The sequence below is a fragment of the Aspergillus pseudotamarii genome (assembly GCF_009193445.1).
Source record: "Aspergillus pseudotamarii strain CBS 117625 unplaced genomic scaffold BDV38scaffold_5, whole genome shotgun sequence".
Taxonomy (NCBI): domain Eukaryota; kingdom Fungi; phylum Ascomycota; class Eurotiomycetes; order Eurotiales; family Aspergillaceae; genus Aspergillus; species Aspergillus pseudotamarii.
The window spans coordinates 352,049-367,542 of record NW_022475019.1 but is presented as its reverse complement, the minus strand read 5'-3'; the positions used below and the strand labels follow the sequence as shown (position 1 = coordinate 367,542).

General features: G+C 49.4%; 5 protein-coding genes across 5 annotated transcripts; 1 reads left to right on the top strand and 4 right to left on the bottom strand.

Moving 5' to 3' along the window:
• The first annotated feature begins 39 nt into the window (after positions 1-39).
• BDV38DRAFT_151390 (aminophospholipid-translocating P4-type ATPase NEO1) lies at positions 40-5,116 on the top strand. Its single transcript, XM_032051635.1, has 2 exons — positions 40-2,428; positions 2,481-5,116. Exons 1-2 carry the CDS (start codon positions 595-597, stop codon positions 4,448-4,450), a joined length of 3,804 nt encoding a protein of 1,267 aa, XP_031918247.1. The 5' UTR covers positions 40-594; the 3' UTR covers positions 4,451-5,116.
• A 358-nt stretch (positions 5,117-5,474) lies between these two features.
• On the bottom strand, positions 5,475-7,531 carry BDV38DRAFT_295052 (putative MFS sugar transporter; the record flags this gene model as incomplete). Its single annotated transcript, XM_032062628.1, has 2 exons — positions 6,626-7,531; positions 5,475-6,589 (listed from the first exon to the last, which is right to left on the bottom strand). The coding sequence occupies exons 1-2, from the start codon at positions 7,188-7,190 to the stop codon at positions 5,475-5,477; spliced, it is 1,680 nt and encodes a 559-aa protein (XP_031918246.1). The 5' UTR covers positions 7,191-7,531.
• A 1,186-nt stretch (positions 7,532-8,717) lies between these two features.
• On the bottom strand, positions 8,718-9,785 carry BDV38DRAFT_236072 (uncharacterized protein). Its single transcript, XM_032053409.1, has one exon. The coding sequence runs from the start codon at positions 9,458-9,460 to the stop codon at positions 8,738-8,740; it is 723 nt and encodes a 240-aa protein (XP_031918245.1). The 5' UTR covers positions 9,461-9,785; the 3' UTR covers positions 8,718-8,737.
• Positions 9,786-9,864: 79 nt separating this feature from the next.
• Positions 9,865-11,264, bottom strand: BDV38DRAFT_151319 (ribosome biosynthesis protein MAK16). The gene is made up of 2 exons (XM_032051634.1): positions 11,127-11,264; positions 9,865-10,977 (listed from the first exon to the last, which is right to left on the bottom strand). Exons 1-2 carry the CDS (start codon positions 11,186-11,188, stop codon positions 10,062-10,064), a joined length of 978 nt encoding a protein of 325 aa, XP_031918244.1. The 5' UTR covers positions 11,189-11,264; the 3' UTR covers positions 9,865-10,061.
• Positions 11,265-11,549: 285 nt separating this feature from the next.
• Positions 11,550-15,325, bottom strand: BDV38DRAFT_295050 (FAR11/STRIP family protein; the record flags this gene model as incomplete). Its single annotated transcript, XM_032062627.1, has 5 exons — positions 13,002-15,325; positions 12,846-12,952; positions 12,628-12,794; positions 12,444-12,573; positions 11,550-12,390 (listed from the first exon to the last, which is right to left on the bottom strand). The coding sequence occupies exons 1-5, from the start codon at positions 14,961-14,963 to the stop codon at positions 11,550-11,552; spliced, it is 3,207 nt and encodes a 1,068-aa protein (XP_031918243.1). The 5' UTR covers positions 14,964-15,325.
• Positions 15,326-15,494: the final 169 nt, after the last annotated feature.

Genomic DNA, 15,494 nt, shown 5'->3' with positions numbered 1-15,494 from the left:
GGAAAACAAATGCAATTTTTATGCACGGTAAGCATTCAGTCGGCCACTACGGAGTACTAGCCACAGTTAACTAAACAGGGCAATTCCCGAGTACTGATAGGTAATTACTATGCCCTTGCGAAAAAATTAATCAACGCAAGACAGTGGTCCGATAATCTTAACCATCCAATTACTCTGTAGCCCACCTATGACATCGCCGTTTCACAGCATGCGCCACAGTTAGTACACGTCTCCTGTGACCACCCAATCATGTGATTGGACATCGCTCTACGGCCATTCCTGACTAAGGTATTAACATCTCCATACCTCTAGGCCACCATCACTCGACATTACGAACGCCCTTACTCTTGACAATAACAGACCCAAGTACAACTCCCGGTACCTCTTCATTCGTTTTTGTGCCCACTCCGATAACCACACCGCCGACATTTTGCGCAACCAAACCCCGAATATTCCCCTTCCGCATCAACAATGGTCCTCCTGAAAAGCCTATGCAACTCGACGTGACATGATATCATTTGCTAGTGCAGGAGCTTGAAAACTGCTCCCCTGGATGCGGGGACTTACACCGCATTTGTCTGTGATCTGTTAATCATGCCTTCATCATCCGATTACTTAAACCCCAACTCCCGAGCCAGCATTGCTGGTGATTCTGGTTCGGACGACGACCTTGACTTGGAAGAGCTCGATCCAACTACGGCAACAATTCACTCCCCACGTTCAACAGATGGACCGACGAGACCAAGCGACCATGGACCAGGGATTGCGCTGAAGAATTTGCGCCTGGGCGTAAGAGATCGAGTGTGGGGCCGGAATCACTCCGGAACGTACAGGGGATCGGAGGACATGGATCATTTGCTCGAAGATCGAGACGACGACGGCTTGCGAAGGTCCCATGCCAGCTCTCACAATTATACTGATGACGATGCGCCCCTGTTAGAGGAAGGTCGACATGAGTCGAGTCGCTCGTTTCCGGACAACGAGCGGGTGCCGCGCAGGGGTCGTCGATTCCGGTTTCCGGGTACTAAAATAGCAAGTTTGTTCTTTGGCTCTTCGGCATCAACTGCGAGTGAAACTGCGATAGCGAAGCCTCCCCGCGATGTTTTTGTAGGGCAGGTACAAAGGTCCAAACATCCGCCGAATATCGTTTCGAATGCAAAATATACCCCATGGAGTTTCTTACCACGTACATTGTACAACGAATTCTCGTTTTTTTTCAACATTTATTTCCTCCTTGTCGCGCTTTCACAGATTATTCCCGTGCTTCGGATTGGCTACATGTCCTCTTACATCGCGCCATTGGCGTTCGTCGTTTCCATATCGCTCGGAAAAGAGGCTTTGGATGATGTCGGTCGACGGCGAAGGGACGCAGAGGCGAATGCAGAGGAGTTTTGTGTTCTAGCATTCGATAAGCCTTTGGGAAGACAGCCGGCTTTTGCGCCTGGCGATGTCAACTCCGAGATTGCAAATGCCATGCAAGTTACTAAAAGATCTCGGGACCTGAAAGTTGGTGATGTTTTGAAAATTCGAAAGAACCAACGGCTTCCTGCCGATGTTGTGATCTTGAAAAGTGTCTCGAATGATACGACCCATCAGGAGACCATGACGGAACCATCCACAGATCTTATACAGGCAGACCAAAATTCAGCACCGCCCGCGGCAGAACCTAGTTCGAGGCCTGCAGCAGAAACGACAAATGCATCGTCGGCTAGCGATACGTTCATACGCACAGATCAGCTTGACGGTGAAACGGACTGGAAGCTACGTCTCCCATCAGTACTATCGCAAAACCTTCCACTTGTGGACCTCTCCCGGTTGAAAGTTACTGCGAGTGCACCTGATAAAAGTGTAAATGAATTTGTTGGTACTATTGAGTTAGGGCCTCCTGTCGGATTCTACGACCCCCACGTTGATAAGGCAGATGACGATGATTCTGGTAACGAAGGAGTTCAATCTAAATCTGCTCCGCTGACGATCGATAACACGGCCTGGGCCAATACTGTCCTTGCATCAAATACGATTACATATGCCGTCATTATCTATACGGGTTCACAGACACGAGCGGCACTTTCAACATCCCCATCTCGCTCCAAAGTAGGCCTGTTAGAGTATGAAATCAACAACCTGACCAAAATCCTATGCGTTTTGACCCTCGCCCTATCGATCATTTTGGTTGCCTTGGAGGGATTTCAGCCAACTAACGATAAAGAGTGGTATGTTGCGATCATGATTTATCTTATCCTCTTCTCTACGATTATCCCCATGAGCTTGCGTGTCAACTTGGATATGGCCAAGTCAGTGTACGGCCGTTTCATTGAGCGTGACAAGGATATACCTGGTACCGTTGTAAGAACTAGTACCATACCTGAGGATCTCGGTAGGATTGAGTACCTATTGTCAGACAAGACGGGAACTTTGACCCAGAACGGTGAGTTTCTCTCGCTTTCTCGGATGAAGCGTTGGCCAACTGACTTCGGCAGAAATGGAGTTGAAGAAAATCCATGTTGGGACTGTGTCATATGCGAACGACGCTATGGAGGAGGTGGCCTCATATGTCAGACAAAGCTTTTCTGGTAACTCATTGACTACTCCTTCAACGCCGTTTGGAACTCAAACAGGACTTGGGGCAGCTCCTCGCACGCGAAGAGAAATAGGTTCGCGTGTCAGGGATGTTATACTCGCTCTTGCTCTGTGTCACAATGTTACGCCGACAACAGATGAAGAAGATGGTGTGAAAGTAACAAATTATCAGGCCTCTTCGCCGGATGAAATTGCCATTGTTCGGTACACCGAGGAGGTCGGGCTTAAACTAGCCTATCGTGACCGTCAGACGATAGTTCTCGAGTCTACGCACACCCGGAGTGTTGTTGTACGTGTCCGCATACTTGAAATATTTCCTTTCACTTCAGATAGCAAACGTATGGGCATTATCGTACAATTTGAGACAGACGGTGGAGTATTAGAATCCCCCAAACCAGGACCCGAGATCTGGTTTTATCAAAAGGGCGCCGACACGGTTATGACCTCGATCGTTGCAGCAAACGATTGGCTTGATGAGGAAACTGCCAACATGGCTCGGGAGGGCCTGCGCACTCTAGTTGTGGGAAGGAAACGGCTTTCCCTACAACAGTACCAGGAATTCGATGCGAAATATAAGCAAGCGTCGCTTGCTCTTCAGGGACGGGACGTCGGGATGGCCAAGGTCATCAGCGAGTATCTTGAACGAGATCTGGAGCTTCTTGGAGTGACTGGTGTCGAAGACCGTTTGCAGAGGGACGTTAAGCCATCACTAGAACTTCTCCGCAACGCTGGAATCAAAATCTGGATGTTGACGGGTGACAAGGTGGAGACAGCACGTTGTGTGGCTATTTCTGCAAAATTAGTTGCCAGAGGACAGTACATCCATACTGTTGCCAAAGTCAAAGACAAATCAGCTGCCCAGGAAACTCTGGATTTTCTGCGCAACAAAACTGACTGTTGCCTGCTTATTGATGGCGAATCACTCTCTCTCATGCTTACTCAATTCCGGTCAGCGTTCATATCAGTTGCAGTTCTATTACCCGCTGTTGTCGCCTGTCGATGTTCCCCAACTCAGAAAGCTGAGGTTGCGGACTTGATCCGTCAGCATACCAAAAAGCGAGTCTGTTGCATAGGCGATGGTGGCAACGATGTGTCCATGATTCAGTCGGCTGACGTGGGAATTGGTATCGTCGGTAAAGAAGGACGCCAGGCTTCCCTTGCAGCAGATTTCAGCATTACCCAGTTCCACCATCTCACCAAGCTCCTGGTCTGGCACGGACGTAATTCCTACAAGCGATCTGCCAAGCTGGCACAGTTCATCATGCATCGCGGTCTCATCATCAGCGCCTGCCAGACCATGTACAGCATTGCCAGTCACTTTGATCCCAAGGGTCTCTTTATCAACTGGCTCATGGTCGGCTATGCTACTGTTTACACCAACGCCCCCGTTTTCTCATTGGTCCTTGATCGTGACGTTGACGAGCACCTCGCTAATCTCTACCCCGAACTGTACAAAGAACTCAAATCCGGCCGCAGTCTAAGTTATCGCTCCTTCTTCACCTGGGTCCTGATCTCCGTATACCAAGGGGCCGTAATCCAAGGCCTCTCCCAGATCCTCCTAGACACAATCGCAGGACCCCGACTCATCAGCGTATCATTTACAGCCCTGGTGATTAACGAACTTCTAATGGTCGCAATCGCCATAACTACCTGGCACCCTGTAATGATCTTCTGTCTCCTGGGCACAGCCCTCCTGTACGCTGCCAGCGTCCCCTTCCTAGGCGAGTACTTCGACCTGCAATATGTGATCACCGTGGATTGGGTCTGGCGCGTCATCGTTGTCGTCGCCGTGGCCATCATCCCCGTCTGGGCTGGAAAGTTGATCCAACGATCCTGGCATCCTCCGAGTTACCGGAAAGTGAGGGGCTAGCTTAATCAAATTACCCTCTTACTTCCCTTCCTCACTTGATTTTGTTTCCTACTGACCACTACCACCACCCTATCCTTCTCTCCTCGCATGTGACAAGAATATTTCATCGGTTGAACGGTGTTTGGAGCGAGCGCTGCTTTGTGGTATTTATTGTATGCCTATAACAAGCATCTCTTTTGATATTGCCACGGAGACACCGTCATGGTTGATATTATAACATTTTAGAATTCAATTGGTTTACTTACTTGTGCCCATTTTCATTAGGAACCTGCAAGTTCTTGCCTTCGTGATTAACCGTAGAATAAAGGGAACTTTGGTCATGTGTGTTTGACCATTACACCGTTCTGTTCAGTGTGAAAAGGACGAGCTACTAAATAATGATATGAGAACTTTCGTTCGAGAAGTACATTGTGTTAAGAATGACTCTTCTCCTAGCAGACGAAGTCGACCTTTCCAATAGCTATTAGAAAGGGTGGCCGGGTGATCATTTATTGGTATAGTCAAGTTTTGTCTGAAAAATATGCTAGTTCAAAAGGTCACCTATTGCTAAGATTCCTTACCCGTGATACACGTTGGCCCTAAATCGGGTTAATATAGCTAGTCTATCCATTCTAGCAAGCCCCGAGGTCCTGCAGGGGGCTAAGGTACGGCATATAGAATAGTGACCGAGCTATGTAGAGTATAGAGAGCATCTACCTTAAACGCCACCTGAAAGTTAAAACACAGGCTACCGTTTTTATGTTGTGATTTTGTAATAGTATCACCGCCAGACAGGTTTCGTGGCATCTTAGTGCTCCATTTAAGAGAAGTGTTGATTTAGTACATATATTAATAACTTAGAGATCAATGTCTGCTGCAGATAGGAACCCTCCCAGACATGCAAACATAACACATGATGCATACAGATCATAACACAACATTGCTCATCACCTCTGCTTCGGAATTGTTGAAGAAGAGAGTTATGCCCGGCGGCATACACCTCAGCCCCAAGTGAATTAAGAGAATAACAGGTCCCCTGTTAAAACTAAGGGCTGAACACTTTCTTTAAACGGAAACGGGAGAGGTCCCGGATGACCTGCGCAGTGCTCTTCATGTTTTCCTTGACGATGTATGACGTGGGCTTGGAGAACAACTCGTCAATCTCTTCCAGAGACTTGTTCTTAGTTTCTGGCATGAAGATAACTTGGTAAACCCAGCCGAGTGCGGCGATGCCACCGTAAAAACCTAGAGTGAGACCGATACGGGTCATAGACTTCATCATAGCGGTAAAGTTGTATGTGACGATGAACGAGCAGAGGAAAAGGTTGGCGTCGGCAGTAGTCATACCATAGCTACGAAGGTAGGTGGGGAACACCTCGGATGGGATAACCCAGGTCAGACAAGCGTATGAGCCAAAGAAACCCATGTAGAGGATGATGCCGGTGAGATAGATCCCCTGGGCGGCCACCGGGTTTCGCTCGGGATTGATTTGATAACCCACGCCAACCAAAACAAGACCAATAAAGAAACACGGCAGCATGGTATTGGCCCAGTAACGCCGGCCGAATTTCTCCATGTACATGACCGCCGGGATCGTGCCGATCAGCAAAGAACCACCACCCACCAGCGACATGAAGACACTGTTACGTTTATCGAAACCGATGTTTTCCATAAGAGTACCCATGTAGTACATGACGGCGTTGACACCCGTTAGCTGGCCGAGGACGATCATGATGTTGGCGTAGACCATGGCGCGGCGAGCACGAGGATTGGTAAAGAAGTCCATCCAGGCGTACTTCTTGGTGTGCTGCTGCTCCTCGTTCTCCGACTCCACCGACTGGCGCATACCTAAGAACTCGCTCTTGGCATCTATATCCTCGAAGCCACGGATCTTTTTCCAAACCCCATACGCTTCCACCGGCTTGTTCTTGTGCATCAAGAAACGAGGACTTTCAGGCAAGAAAAGCATTCCGACGAAAAGGATGGTTGAGAAAACCAGGGACGAGCCAAGAATATAGCGCCAGTTGCCCTTGACGTCGAGGAAGATGGCGGCAACCGCATACCCAAGAACCTCGCCCAGAGCAATGTTTAGTTGATACAGCGAGACCAGGTTACCACGGATCCTTGATGGGACTGTAATCGTTAGCGGATGGAGCGAGGCTGCAGCGGGAACAAGGCATATGTTTGGTTACGTACCACATTCAGCAACATAAACCGGAACGGTACCACCCTCCAAACCAACGCCCATACCCAGGATGAAACGACCCGCAAACATCATGCCAAAGTTGACCGCGCCGGCCTCCAAGGCAGCACCAATGGTGTAGAGGATACACGATACGATAATAGCCATACGACGACCCAAGTACTCGTTAGCCGGAGAAAGAATTAGCGCACCACCCACGGCACCCAGCGGCATACCGGCATTAACCAAGCTGGCGTTCGAGTCAGACAAGTGCAGGTCATCGGGCATGTAGAGGTTGGCACCACTGATCAAGGACTGGTCCAGACCAGAGAGCAAACCTCCCAAGGAGGCAAATGCGACTAAGATATAAGTGAAGTAGGCCGGGTTGGACAGCGCGACGTCGAAGCGTGACGTCTTCAATTCACGCAGCTGGTTCTCCAGTTGTTGGAGTTCCATATCCATAGCAGCCTCGTTAAAGGCGGCGGTGCCCTTCGGGTCCTGGAGGATATCGTCCATCTCCACGGCTGTGGCATCCTTGTGGTCATCATGGGAGGCCTCAACATCCTTTAAGGACCCCATGATGGAGGCTGCTGGGGATCGTTGGAAATACTCGGGGGAAGGGCTGTGAACTTGTTATATAAGGGGTTTTAGTTGTGGTACAATCAACCGATAGACCAACAAGAGTTCCTCGAGTTCTAGAGGAGATGGAGAGGAATCATTTAGCAACTATGTAAGACAAGGAGAAAGGAAAGGAAAAGGAAAAGGAAAAGTGAGAAGAAAGTCGGGCAGCCGAGACAGCACGGGACTTATAAGGCCATTTTGTCAGGCACGTCACCCCATTCAAGAACTCTACAGGCTTTCGTCGTGCCGGATGGCACCTGACTGTGGGGGGAAAGGGGGGGCGGCAATAAGACTGCCCCAGAAGAAAAATCCACAGAATGAATTCAAACTTTTTTGGAGTAGATTGCTCGATTTAGTGTTTACTGGATAACTCGATTACGAGATTGGTAGCCCAATGAGACAGTGGACGTCATGGTCCCGAGTTAAAACAGATTTCTTTTCTTTTTCTTTTCTTTCTTTTTTTTCTACTTTTTTTTTCACTCGGGATGAATAAGGAATGTCTCCTGCTAAGGGCAAGGGACAAGGTGGACCGTGAGTAAGGAGAAACTGGAGATGGAATGTTGTTGGGTGAGAACTCCGGAATCACTCCGCATGGAAACCATCGGGAAGCCTGGAGTTGAAAAAGAGGAGAGAGCGCCGATCCCCACACGGCAACTACACCTTCCCCGTGGAGGGCACAAACCACGACAGTTCAGGAAGCCGAGTCCGGCAACGGTACAATTTCGGGGAGTTTCCGGGTTTTTCATTACAACACGCGTCCAATGGAAGAGAGTCAATTGCGGGATTTATGGAGCGTCATCGGAGAAAAAATCAGAGGAAGAAAAACGCCCAGCACGAGGAAACCTTGCACCTGCCCACCCGAGCCTCTCATTCGCTGTTTCCCCAGTTAAGATTCTGCCAGGAAAGGCTTAGTTTCATCGAACCAGTCGGCCTAACCCTGGAAAACGTGGGGGGTCTCCATTTCTCGTGAGGTAATCTTCCACTACTTGTATGTACTTGTATGTACTAGTGTAGTGTGTACTCTGCTCTTGTCCGAACAGAGTAGTAGTAAAATCTTATTATCCACACCTATTGGCCATCTTTCTACATACGGAGTACATACTCGGAGTAGTTACATGGGTGGCTGTTCGTTTTTCCGCCCTATACAACCACATGATATCAAGCACATTGGGTAAAAAAATCACAATACTCTCTAGCCTGTCTCTAGTACTCCACACTGTACATGTATCAGTAGCACCAAATTACATTAATTAGCTGAGAAGAACCGAACAGAAATAAGAAAAAGCAATAAAAATAGTGACGTCCTTCCTCCAGCCGGACACACAGACATTAACCAGCAGTACCTGCCTGCCTTCTCGGTGGGATATCTATCCTCTGCGTCAAATCACCTTTCCTTCCTAGTTTCCCCGGTAAGCCCAACTTCTAGAGAACCGCTAGGAAAAAATTTGTTTTGGACGGCTCCAGTTTTCATTTATTTAATTTTTTTTTTTTTTTTTTTTTTAATTTCACCGCATCCTTCCCCCAACCGGTTTTCGTGCGCTAGGATCCGATCCGCCCCCATAGTATGGTGAAACCGGCCGACTGTTCGGGTTCTGCCCGGGACTAGGCGACCGGCCTCCATGTAATCTAGCCCGAAGCCTTTCTTGTGCCGAAGCTGCCCGTTCTAGAGGTTGAGAACCGGACAACGATTGATATGATCCAGCTCGCTGGCTGGGCAATGGTCGCGCTCCGCCCGGGTGCAGCGATGGCGGGGTAGGCGAGTGACTAGGCGGTGTTACTACAGACCCCGGGGGCGCACTGCTCGTGGCCGCCAACGGTGCACCCATACTACCAGCAGCCCGTCCTCGTCGCAAACTAGCCGTTTGAGAGGTGGGAGGTTGTGCCGAGCCTGAATCACCCCACAGATCACCCAATCCACCACCGCTACCACGCCCGTACATCGACGTTGCTGGGGCCGAACCATGAGGGCCGGGCTGGATTTGAGTCGTCGCAATGGTCCGGGCCGGCGCAGGCGTTGGAGCTTTGGGGTTAGGGGGAAGCCAACCGGGAAACGGGCGACCTTTCTCGCTATAGTAGGCGCGTAGAACGTTGGAGATGTGAGAGCAGTCCTCGTGGTCTGGGTCGTCCGCCTCGTCGCCCAGTGTGATCGCTCGGCGAAGAGACGTCAGGCGAGTGCCGAGATTCGAGATCGCCGACGAGGATGTGAGGGAAGAGAAATAGGAAGACATTACGTTGTGTGCTTTGTTTTTCAGGGGTGACACCGAATGTTCGTATCGTGGCGGGGTGTGCGATGGCGGCAAGGACGATGCGGTGTGGACGGAATTGAATAAATGCGACAACAACGGAAGGCTCAAAAAAGAACCGAAACAAGCGGTTACGGCAATGCGGGTTACAATGACAATGGAAATGATATCTCAACTAACAGCCGCCCAAGGAGACAGAAAAGTGTCTGCCACATTCTTTGCCAAAACGTTAACTTGGCTTCATTAAGTCATTACACTTGGCGCTCCACTCGCTTGTTTCACCCCGGCACGTGAGCCGGGTATGTCTTCCAGGAGTACGGAGTATATCTACCATGGGTCACCATCAGTTCCCACCACTTTATTTTAAGGGGTTCGAGAGTATGTTAAAAATAAAGAGTAAAAAATCATATTAAATCCGCAGGATCAGGAAGATTGTTTGTAAACTATGCAGAGACTGGGTATGGCGCCCGATCGTAGCAGATGTGACTTCAGAGACAACAACCAGACAACGCCGTGCAAAATACAACAGACCAGAATGCTTTTTGCTTTTTGAGTCGGTGTTTCCAAAATCCAAAAGGTCTCTGTCTTAAGCGAAGAGATTCTCCTTGCCAGCGCCCTCGGTTTCGTACTCGATCTCGATCCGGGGACCCTTCTTCCGGGGTTTAGCCTGGGGAGCAGGGCGCTTCCTCTTGAAGCCAGGCGCAGGCTTCTTCTTCTCATCCTCGCTGTGCTCGCTAGCATCTTCTTCGTCGCTCTCTTCATCACTGTCCTCATCCTCATCATCCTCGTCGTCATAGTCATCACTTGAGTCTCCCGACTCCGCACCCAGCCAATCTTCAATATCTTCCAGATCCTCCTCCTCATCAAGATCGCTAACGTACTCAACCTCGCCAACACCCTCTTCCTCCTCCTCTAACTCTCCATCATCGAGATCCTCATCACGCTCACCCTCGCCCGCGCGCTCCAGGCCGCGAAGCACCTTCTTCCAGATACCCTCCTCCACATTCAACGGCGCTTCACCATACGCACCACTGCGCAATCTCTCAATAAGCTCTCTCTCAATCGCCCGCTCAACCTTAGCTGCTGATTCAGCCTTGCGCTCACGGGTTTCCTCTCTCCGCCGAATCTTAGGCGCCATCTTCGGCACAATCTTCTCTCCCAGTCTCTCCTCCTCTTTAGCCAGCTTCTTCATGCGAATAGCCACCTGCGTCAGCCTCGTAAGACGCTGCTTGCACTTGTGCACCAGAAACTTAGGCCAGTAGATCAGTCGCTCGTCAAGCTGCTCCAGCGCCTTTGCGTAGTTCGACGACAGTCTTATCCGTTCCCACCATTTACTGGGCATGTGCGCGCGTTCCACAGTCTTCATGTAGAGGTACATCACACCCGTTTCAGGATCCGACCGCACTGTGGCATAGCGGGAGTTGGCCAGCGGGCAGGACTGGCGGTTGCAGAGACCGCTGACATTGTATTCGTTTCGGCAGAAGTTTTGGCCTTTGGTTGTTCTGGAGGTGGAAGTGTTAGTTATTTAAATGTACTATGTCTATTTTTTATGAAAAGGTTTTATCCTTTATTCCCTCCTTCGCATCGGCTTGTTTTGTTTCTTTTTTTTCCGGCGGAAGATATGCAAGTATTTTTTTTATCAGTAACTTACTTTAGTTTATAGGAACAGAATTGCTGGTTGATAACCTGCCAGACAATTTCATCCGACGACATCTTGACTAGTGCCGGCCAAGAATCTCAAAATAATGGCCTAAACCGCCGTGGTTGGGAGAAACAGTGTCTTTGCTATCCGGCTAGACTTTGCGAGAATGATCGATTCTGCCGCAAAAAAAAGTTGCCGCAGTGATCATCACGTGAGAAATTTCTTATCGATAAGACTTGGCAGTAGCCAATGGCAGGCGATTGCTAACACATCAGCTTCAACTGGTCAATATCGTTACAATTAGTGGAATGTGCTTGGTACGATATGACTGAGAGCTAGATGATCACTTCTATTGGGGTATATGTATTTCATTCATGATTGTCATTATACTCTATGATGAAAGAAACATATTCTCTCGAGATGAAAATCGCCTCACCACCCCTCCATCTGCAATGGGCCTCCGTCCCATTCGGTTCCTTCTGGTAACTGCCCACCAGCCGCAGCCATCTCAGCTTCCTCGCTGGCACCATTGAGCATTTCCTCACCAGCAAGTCCCCAGCCCATTGCTTCGAGCTCTCGCACAAAGAAATCGCGCTCCTCTTCCATGAGTGATGCGCCCTCCTCACCGCCCATTACATCTTTATACCGCCGCAGGTGCCACCAGTGTGTCAGGCCACGGAGTGCTTGTTCGAGCGGCAAGGCTTCCTCAACCTCCGCATCGATGTCTGATCCTGCCAGCCAGTCATCTCGCAGCTCCGGGCGGCAGTAGAGGTAGATGGCGGTGATCACACGCATGTTGCTTTGCCGCCATTTGCGGCCACAGTAAGGGACCTGTGATTTGAAGAGCTTGAGGGTGTAGAACCGTAGATGCGGATCCGGTATTTTCAGCCCTTTTCGAAGGATAGTACTAGATTTGTATTGCACCAGCAGCAGACATCTGTGGGCTTTGTCACGGGTAATCTTCTGCATGATGTGCAAGTAATTGATAGCCGAGAAAAAATTGCGGAATGAAAACACCTTGATCGGCTCTTTGGGTGGAGGTGCGGTAGGGTATCCCAGCTCGTCCACCTCAGGACGAGGAAGATCGGGTTCGTTCAAAAACTCTTCAAAAGCCTCCTCCGGGGATTGTACTCGTACGGAAGAGTTTCCTGGATCTACTTCTGATCGATGCCGAGCAATTGGGGGAGGCGCCGCCTCATCCCCGCTCGATTCCTCGTCCGAATGCGATGGTTCTGGAGGTTGGTCCGAATGAAGAAGACAGAAATGGAAGAAGCTTATTCTTGTCAGTAATTCTGGCGGGTAGATCTCAATCGAAAGGGTGCGTACCCCAGCTCCTTGCGGTCAAACTTCTGTGCCACAGCTTGATCAATATCTTGGTGGGCAAACATCTTCAATATCAACGGCAGGTAATTGGAATCGAGCAACAACTGCGTCATATATTCAAATTTCAATATGTCTAGGCTCGGTCAGCAATGATACCATTCGATCTGCGCTAGGGTTATAAGCGTACGAGATCTTTTGAACCACTTTACCAGAAGCAACAGAGATCCTGAAATGGCTTTTCCAGTAATCTCCCGAAGCCGAATGTTGTCAAGTTCCTCAATAGCAGCCTCGGAGTTCAAATTCTCGGCGATAGACGCTGGCCCGGGACCGGATCCATTAACGCCGTAACTATCGCTAAGCACATATTAACCCAACTTTCAGTACGACCAGAGCAAGGGTCCATACCTCATTCCTTGACCACCTTGGGTCTGGTTCACCATAGCACTGACATTTGTCAGAATTATCTTCAAGAATACAATGGTGATGGATTGCAAATGCACAAGCGCTTGTGTCTAGAAAACTTGTCAGCCTATGTAGTACTGAAATACAGGTAAAACTCACATAGAAGGACTCAACGGCATCCAAGCGCCGCTGGATATCTTCATCATCGGTTTCCTTGCTGGCCGACCATCCTGGGGTGTTCTTCTTTCCCTGCTTCAAATCTAAATCTTGAAAGTCCTCTAGAAGTTCGTCAGGTATATTCTCATCGGATGTGGTCCCGCTATCATCTAGGTACCAGCCGCGATCATATTTCATGAACCTTTCTCGCTCTTCCCAAAGTTGTCGCATGGCTCTAGTCATTTTGACGTGTGTCGAGAAAAGTTTGCCGGCCTCGATAATTGAAGCTGGTACGTCACTTCCCTCCCACCTCTTGCCAACGAGCATATCTTGAAGCTCGGTTGTGCCTTTGCCGCCGATGTCGTTGCTAGAAACATCTAAAGGCGGGTACATGAAGGGGAAGTTTTGGTTCGTCTGATAGTTTTGCTTCTTTCCCGCTTTACCCCCTGGGCCAATTGGTGATGGAGGCGGAGAAGGTGCAGGTGTTGCTATGTGGACTGACTGGTGAAGGATTGAGCCATTGCCACCTGCAACAGATGGGCCGACCCCAGAAAAGAGTCCATTAGACGAAGCTCCTCTGCTGGGATGCTGGGGAAGAGGAGGGAGAATAGAGTTGTTCTCTAGCTCCAGAGGAACTACAGGTGGTGGCGGGTTATAGGCCGGGTATTTAGAAGTAATTTCCTGTCGAAAGATATGATAATCAAGAGGCGATGCAGTCAGAAAAGGCGTCCTCCGAGACGTATTATCCTCCCTTTCCTTAAACGTTGGTTCCAATTCCTCCTTGGCTCTTTTCAACTCATCACTGCCGCCAAAGAAGAGGAGCAAAGACTTCCAAAACAAGAGGATTATCCTCGTAAGCGGGATATTAGCAGAGTCATCCCACCGCAGGCGTGCGATAACTTCAACCAGGAATACTAGTAGATTCGGCTCCAGGCCAATCAGGGCATCCCTTAACGGTGTGTGCCGCGGATCTCGGGCCTCTTGTTTCCTACCGACCTCCACGATCATGTAAAAGGCTGTAAGGATCAAATTCGCCTCACGCTCCATGGCAGCGAGAGATGCTGGGTTCGTGCTCTCAGCCCCAGCCCCAGCAGACTCACTACTATAAGAGGCGCGGTTTCTTTCAAAAACGCGACATAGACACTCGAGCAACGGTGCCAGGCCGGAGCTTTCAAGAACCAGATTGGCACCATTCTCGATCCAACTGATGTGTAATGACTTAGATTTCGGGACCTCTGCGGTTTCCTTGGGAGACGGATCTTCAGGATAACCATCTATAGCTCTTCCAGCAGTGGTACCCCATACACCAGTCACAATATAACAAACGACTTCCAGGGCTTCGAGACGCACCGAGACCTCACGCTCTCGTATGACATTTACCATCTGAGCCATGAATGCCATTCGCTGATCATCAGTAGTATCTATCCATGATATCTGCGAGAATTCTGCGTTTTGAGCCTCGAGAAAAGATGCCCACTTCTTCTCAAACGATGACTTCATGCCCATTAGCATAGCTCTGTCAAACTCGCTATACTGGAACCATTCTTCGACCTCTTCCGCAAATGGCTGAGAATCGGCATATTCAAATGCATAAGCAGGCTGTTCAATCCTAGGCATCTCCTGCACGAATTGCCTGAGTTGTGCAAGACTTAGTGAGTCCGTGGGTCTTTCTAAATTCTGTTGCACTGGAGCTGGTGGTGGAGGCTGTAGAGGCGGCGGCGGAGCTGCAGCATCCCGACGTAACTCCGGTCGCCGATGTGGTTTTCCAGCCTCCATAGGCACTTCACCTGGGGCAGACGGCGTGCTTCCTGAAACTCGCTCCTGCCGTAGGCCCTCAGTGACTTCTTCCATCAGCTGATCGTCTGAGACAGGAGAGATATCTGTGCCTGTTTGGTCGACCTCATCTGCTTTAACAATGTGGTGTTCTGGCATGGCCGTATCGGTAGACTCTGATGTATCATCCATCTTTTGGGCTCTGAGAGCTTATCACTCGTCTCATGTAACAATTAAATGTAAAATGTGCAAGAATATCAGGGGTATCTGTTCTTGGCAAAACAAATAGAAAAGAGAGGTAAGATAGGTGTTAACGTTATATGTCCTAGTAGTAGTCCTGGGTGTAGAAGTGCGCAAAGCCTGACATGTTAATCAGTAAAGTCAAGGAGACATGATGGAGTCTCTTGGCGGCTTTGACGAAGCACAGTTCCGCAACATGCTTGATAAACGATGGCCACGCGACGGAAATCTGTCACAGTTCCCCATCTACGGGCGAGGCCGATCACGTGCGAGGCACCGCGACGGAGGTATATCAAGGTACCGACCGGATTCAAATGGTTTTTCGAGTTGCAGCATTCTATTGCTATTTGCTATCTCTCTAAACGTACCTCAAAATGATTCTACGAAATATCTTTTGCTACGCGCATAGCAGTAATGCATTCTTATTGAATATAATACAACTGGACTCTCACCGCCATTAACCATGTATTCAATTTAGTATGG

Coding starts and splice junctions, on each gene's coding strand:
- BDV38DRAFT_236072 (XM_032053409.1), bottom strand. CDS start 9,460: ATGTCTTCCTATTTCTCTTCCCTCACATCCTCGTCGGCGATCTCGAAT.
- BDV38DRAFT_151319 (XM_032051634.1), bottom strand. CDS start 11,188: ATGTCGTCGGATGAAATTGTCTGGCAGGTTATCAACCAGCAATTCTGT. Junction 10,978..11,126: donor TTCTGTTCCTATAAACTAAA/GTAAGTTACTGA, acceptor TTCCACCTCCAG/AACAACCAAAGGCCAAAACT.
- BDV38DRAFT_151390 (XM_032051635.1), top strand. CDS start 595: ATGCCTTCATCATCCGATTACTTAAACCCCAACTCCCGAGCCAGCATT. Junction 2,429..2,480: donor GGGAACTTTGACCCAGAACG/GTGAGTTTCTCT, acceptor TGACTTCGGCAG/AAATGGAGTTGAAGAAAATC.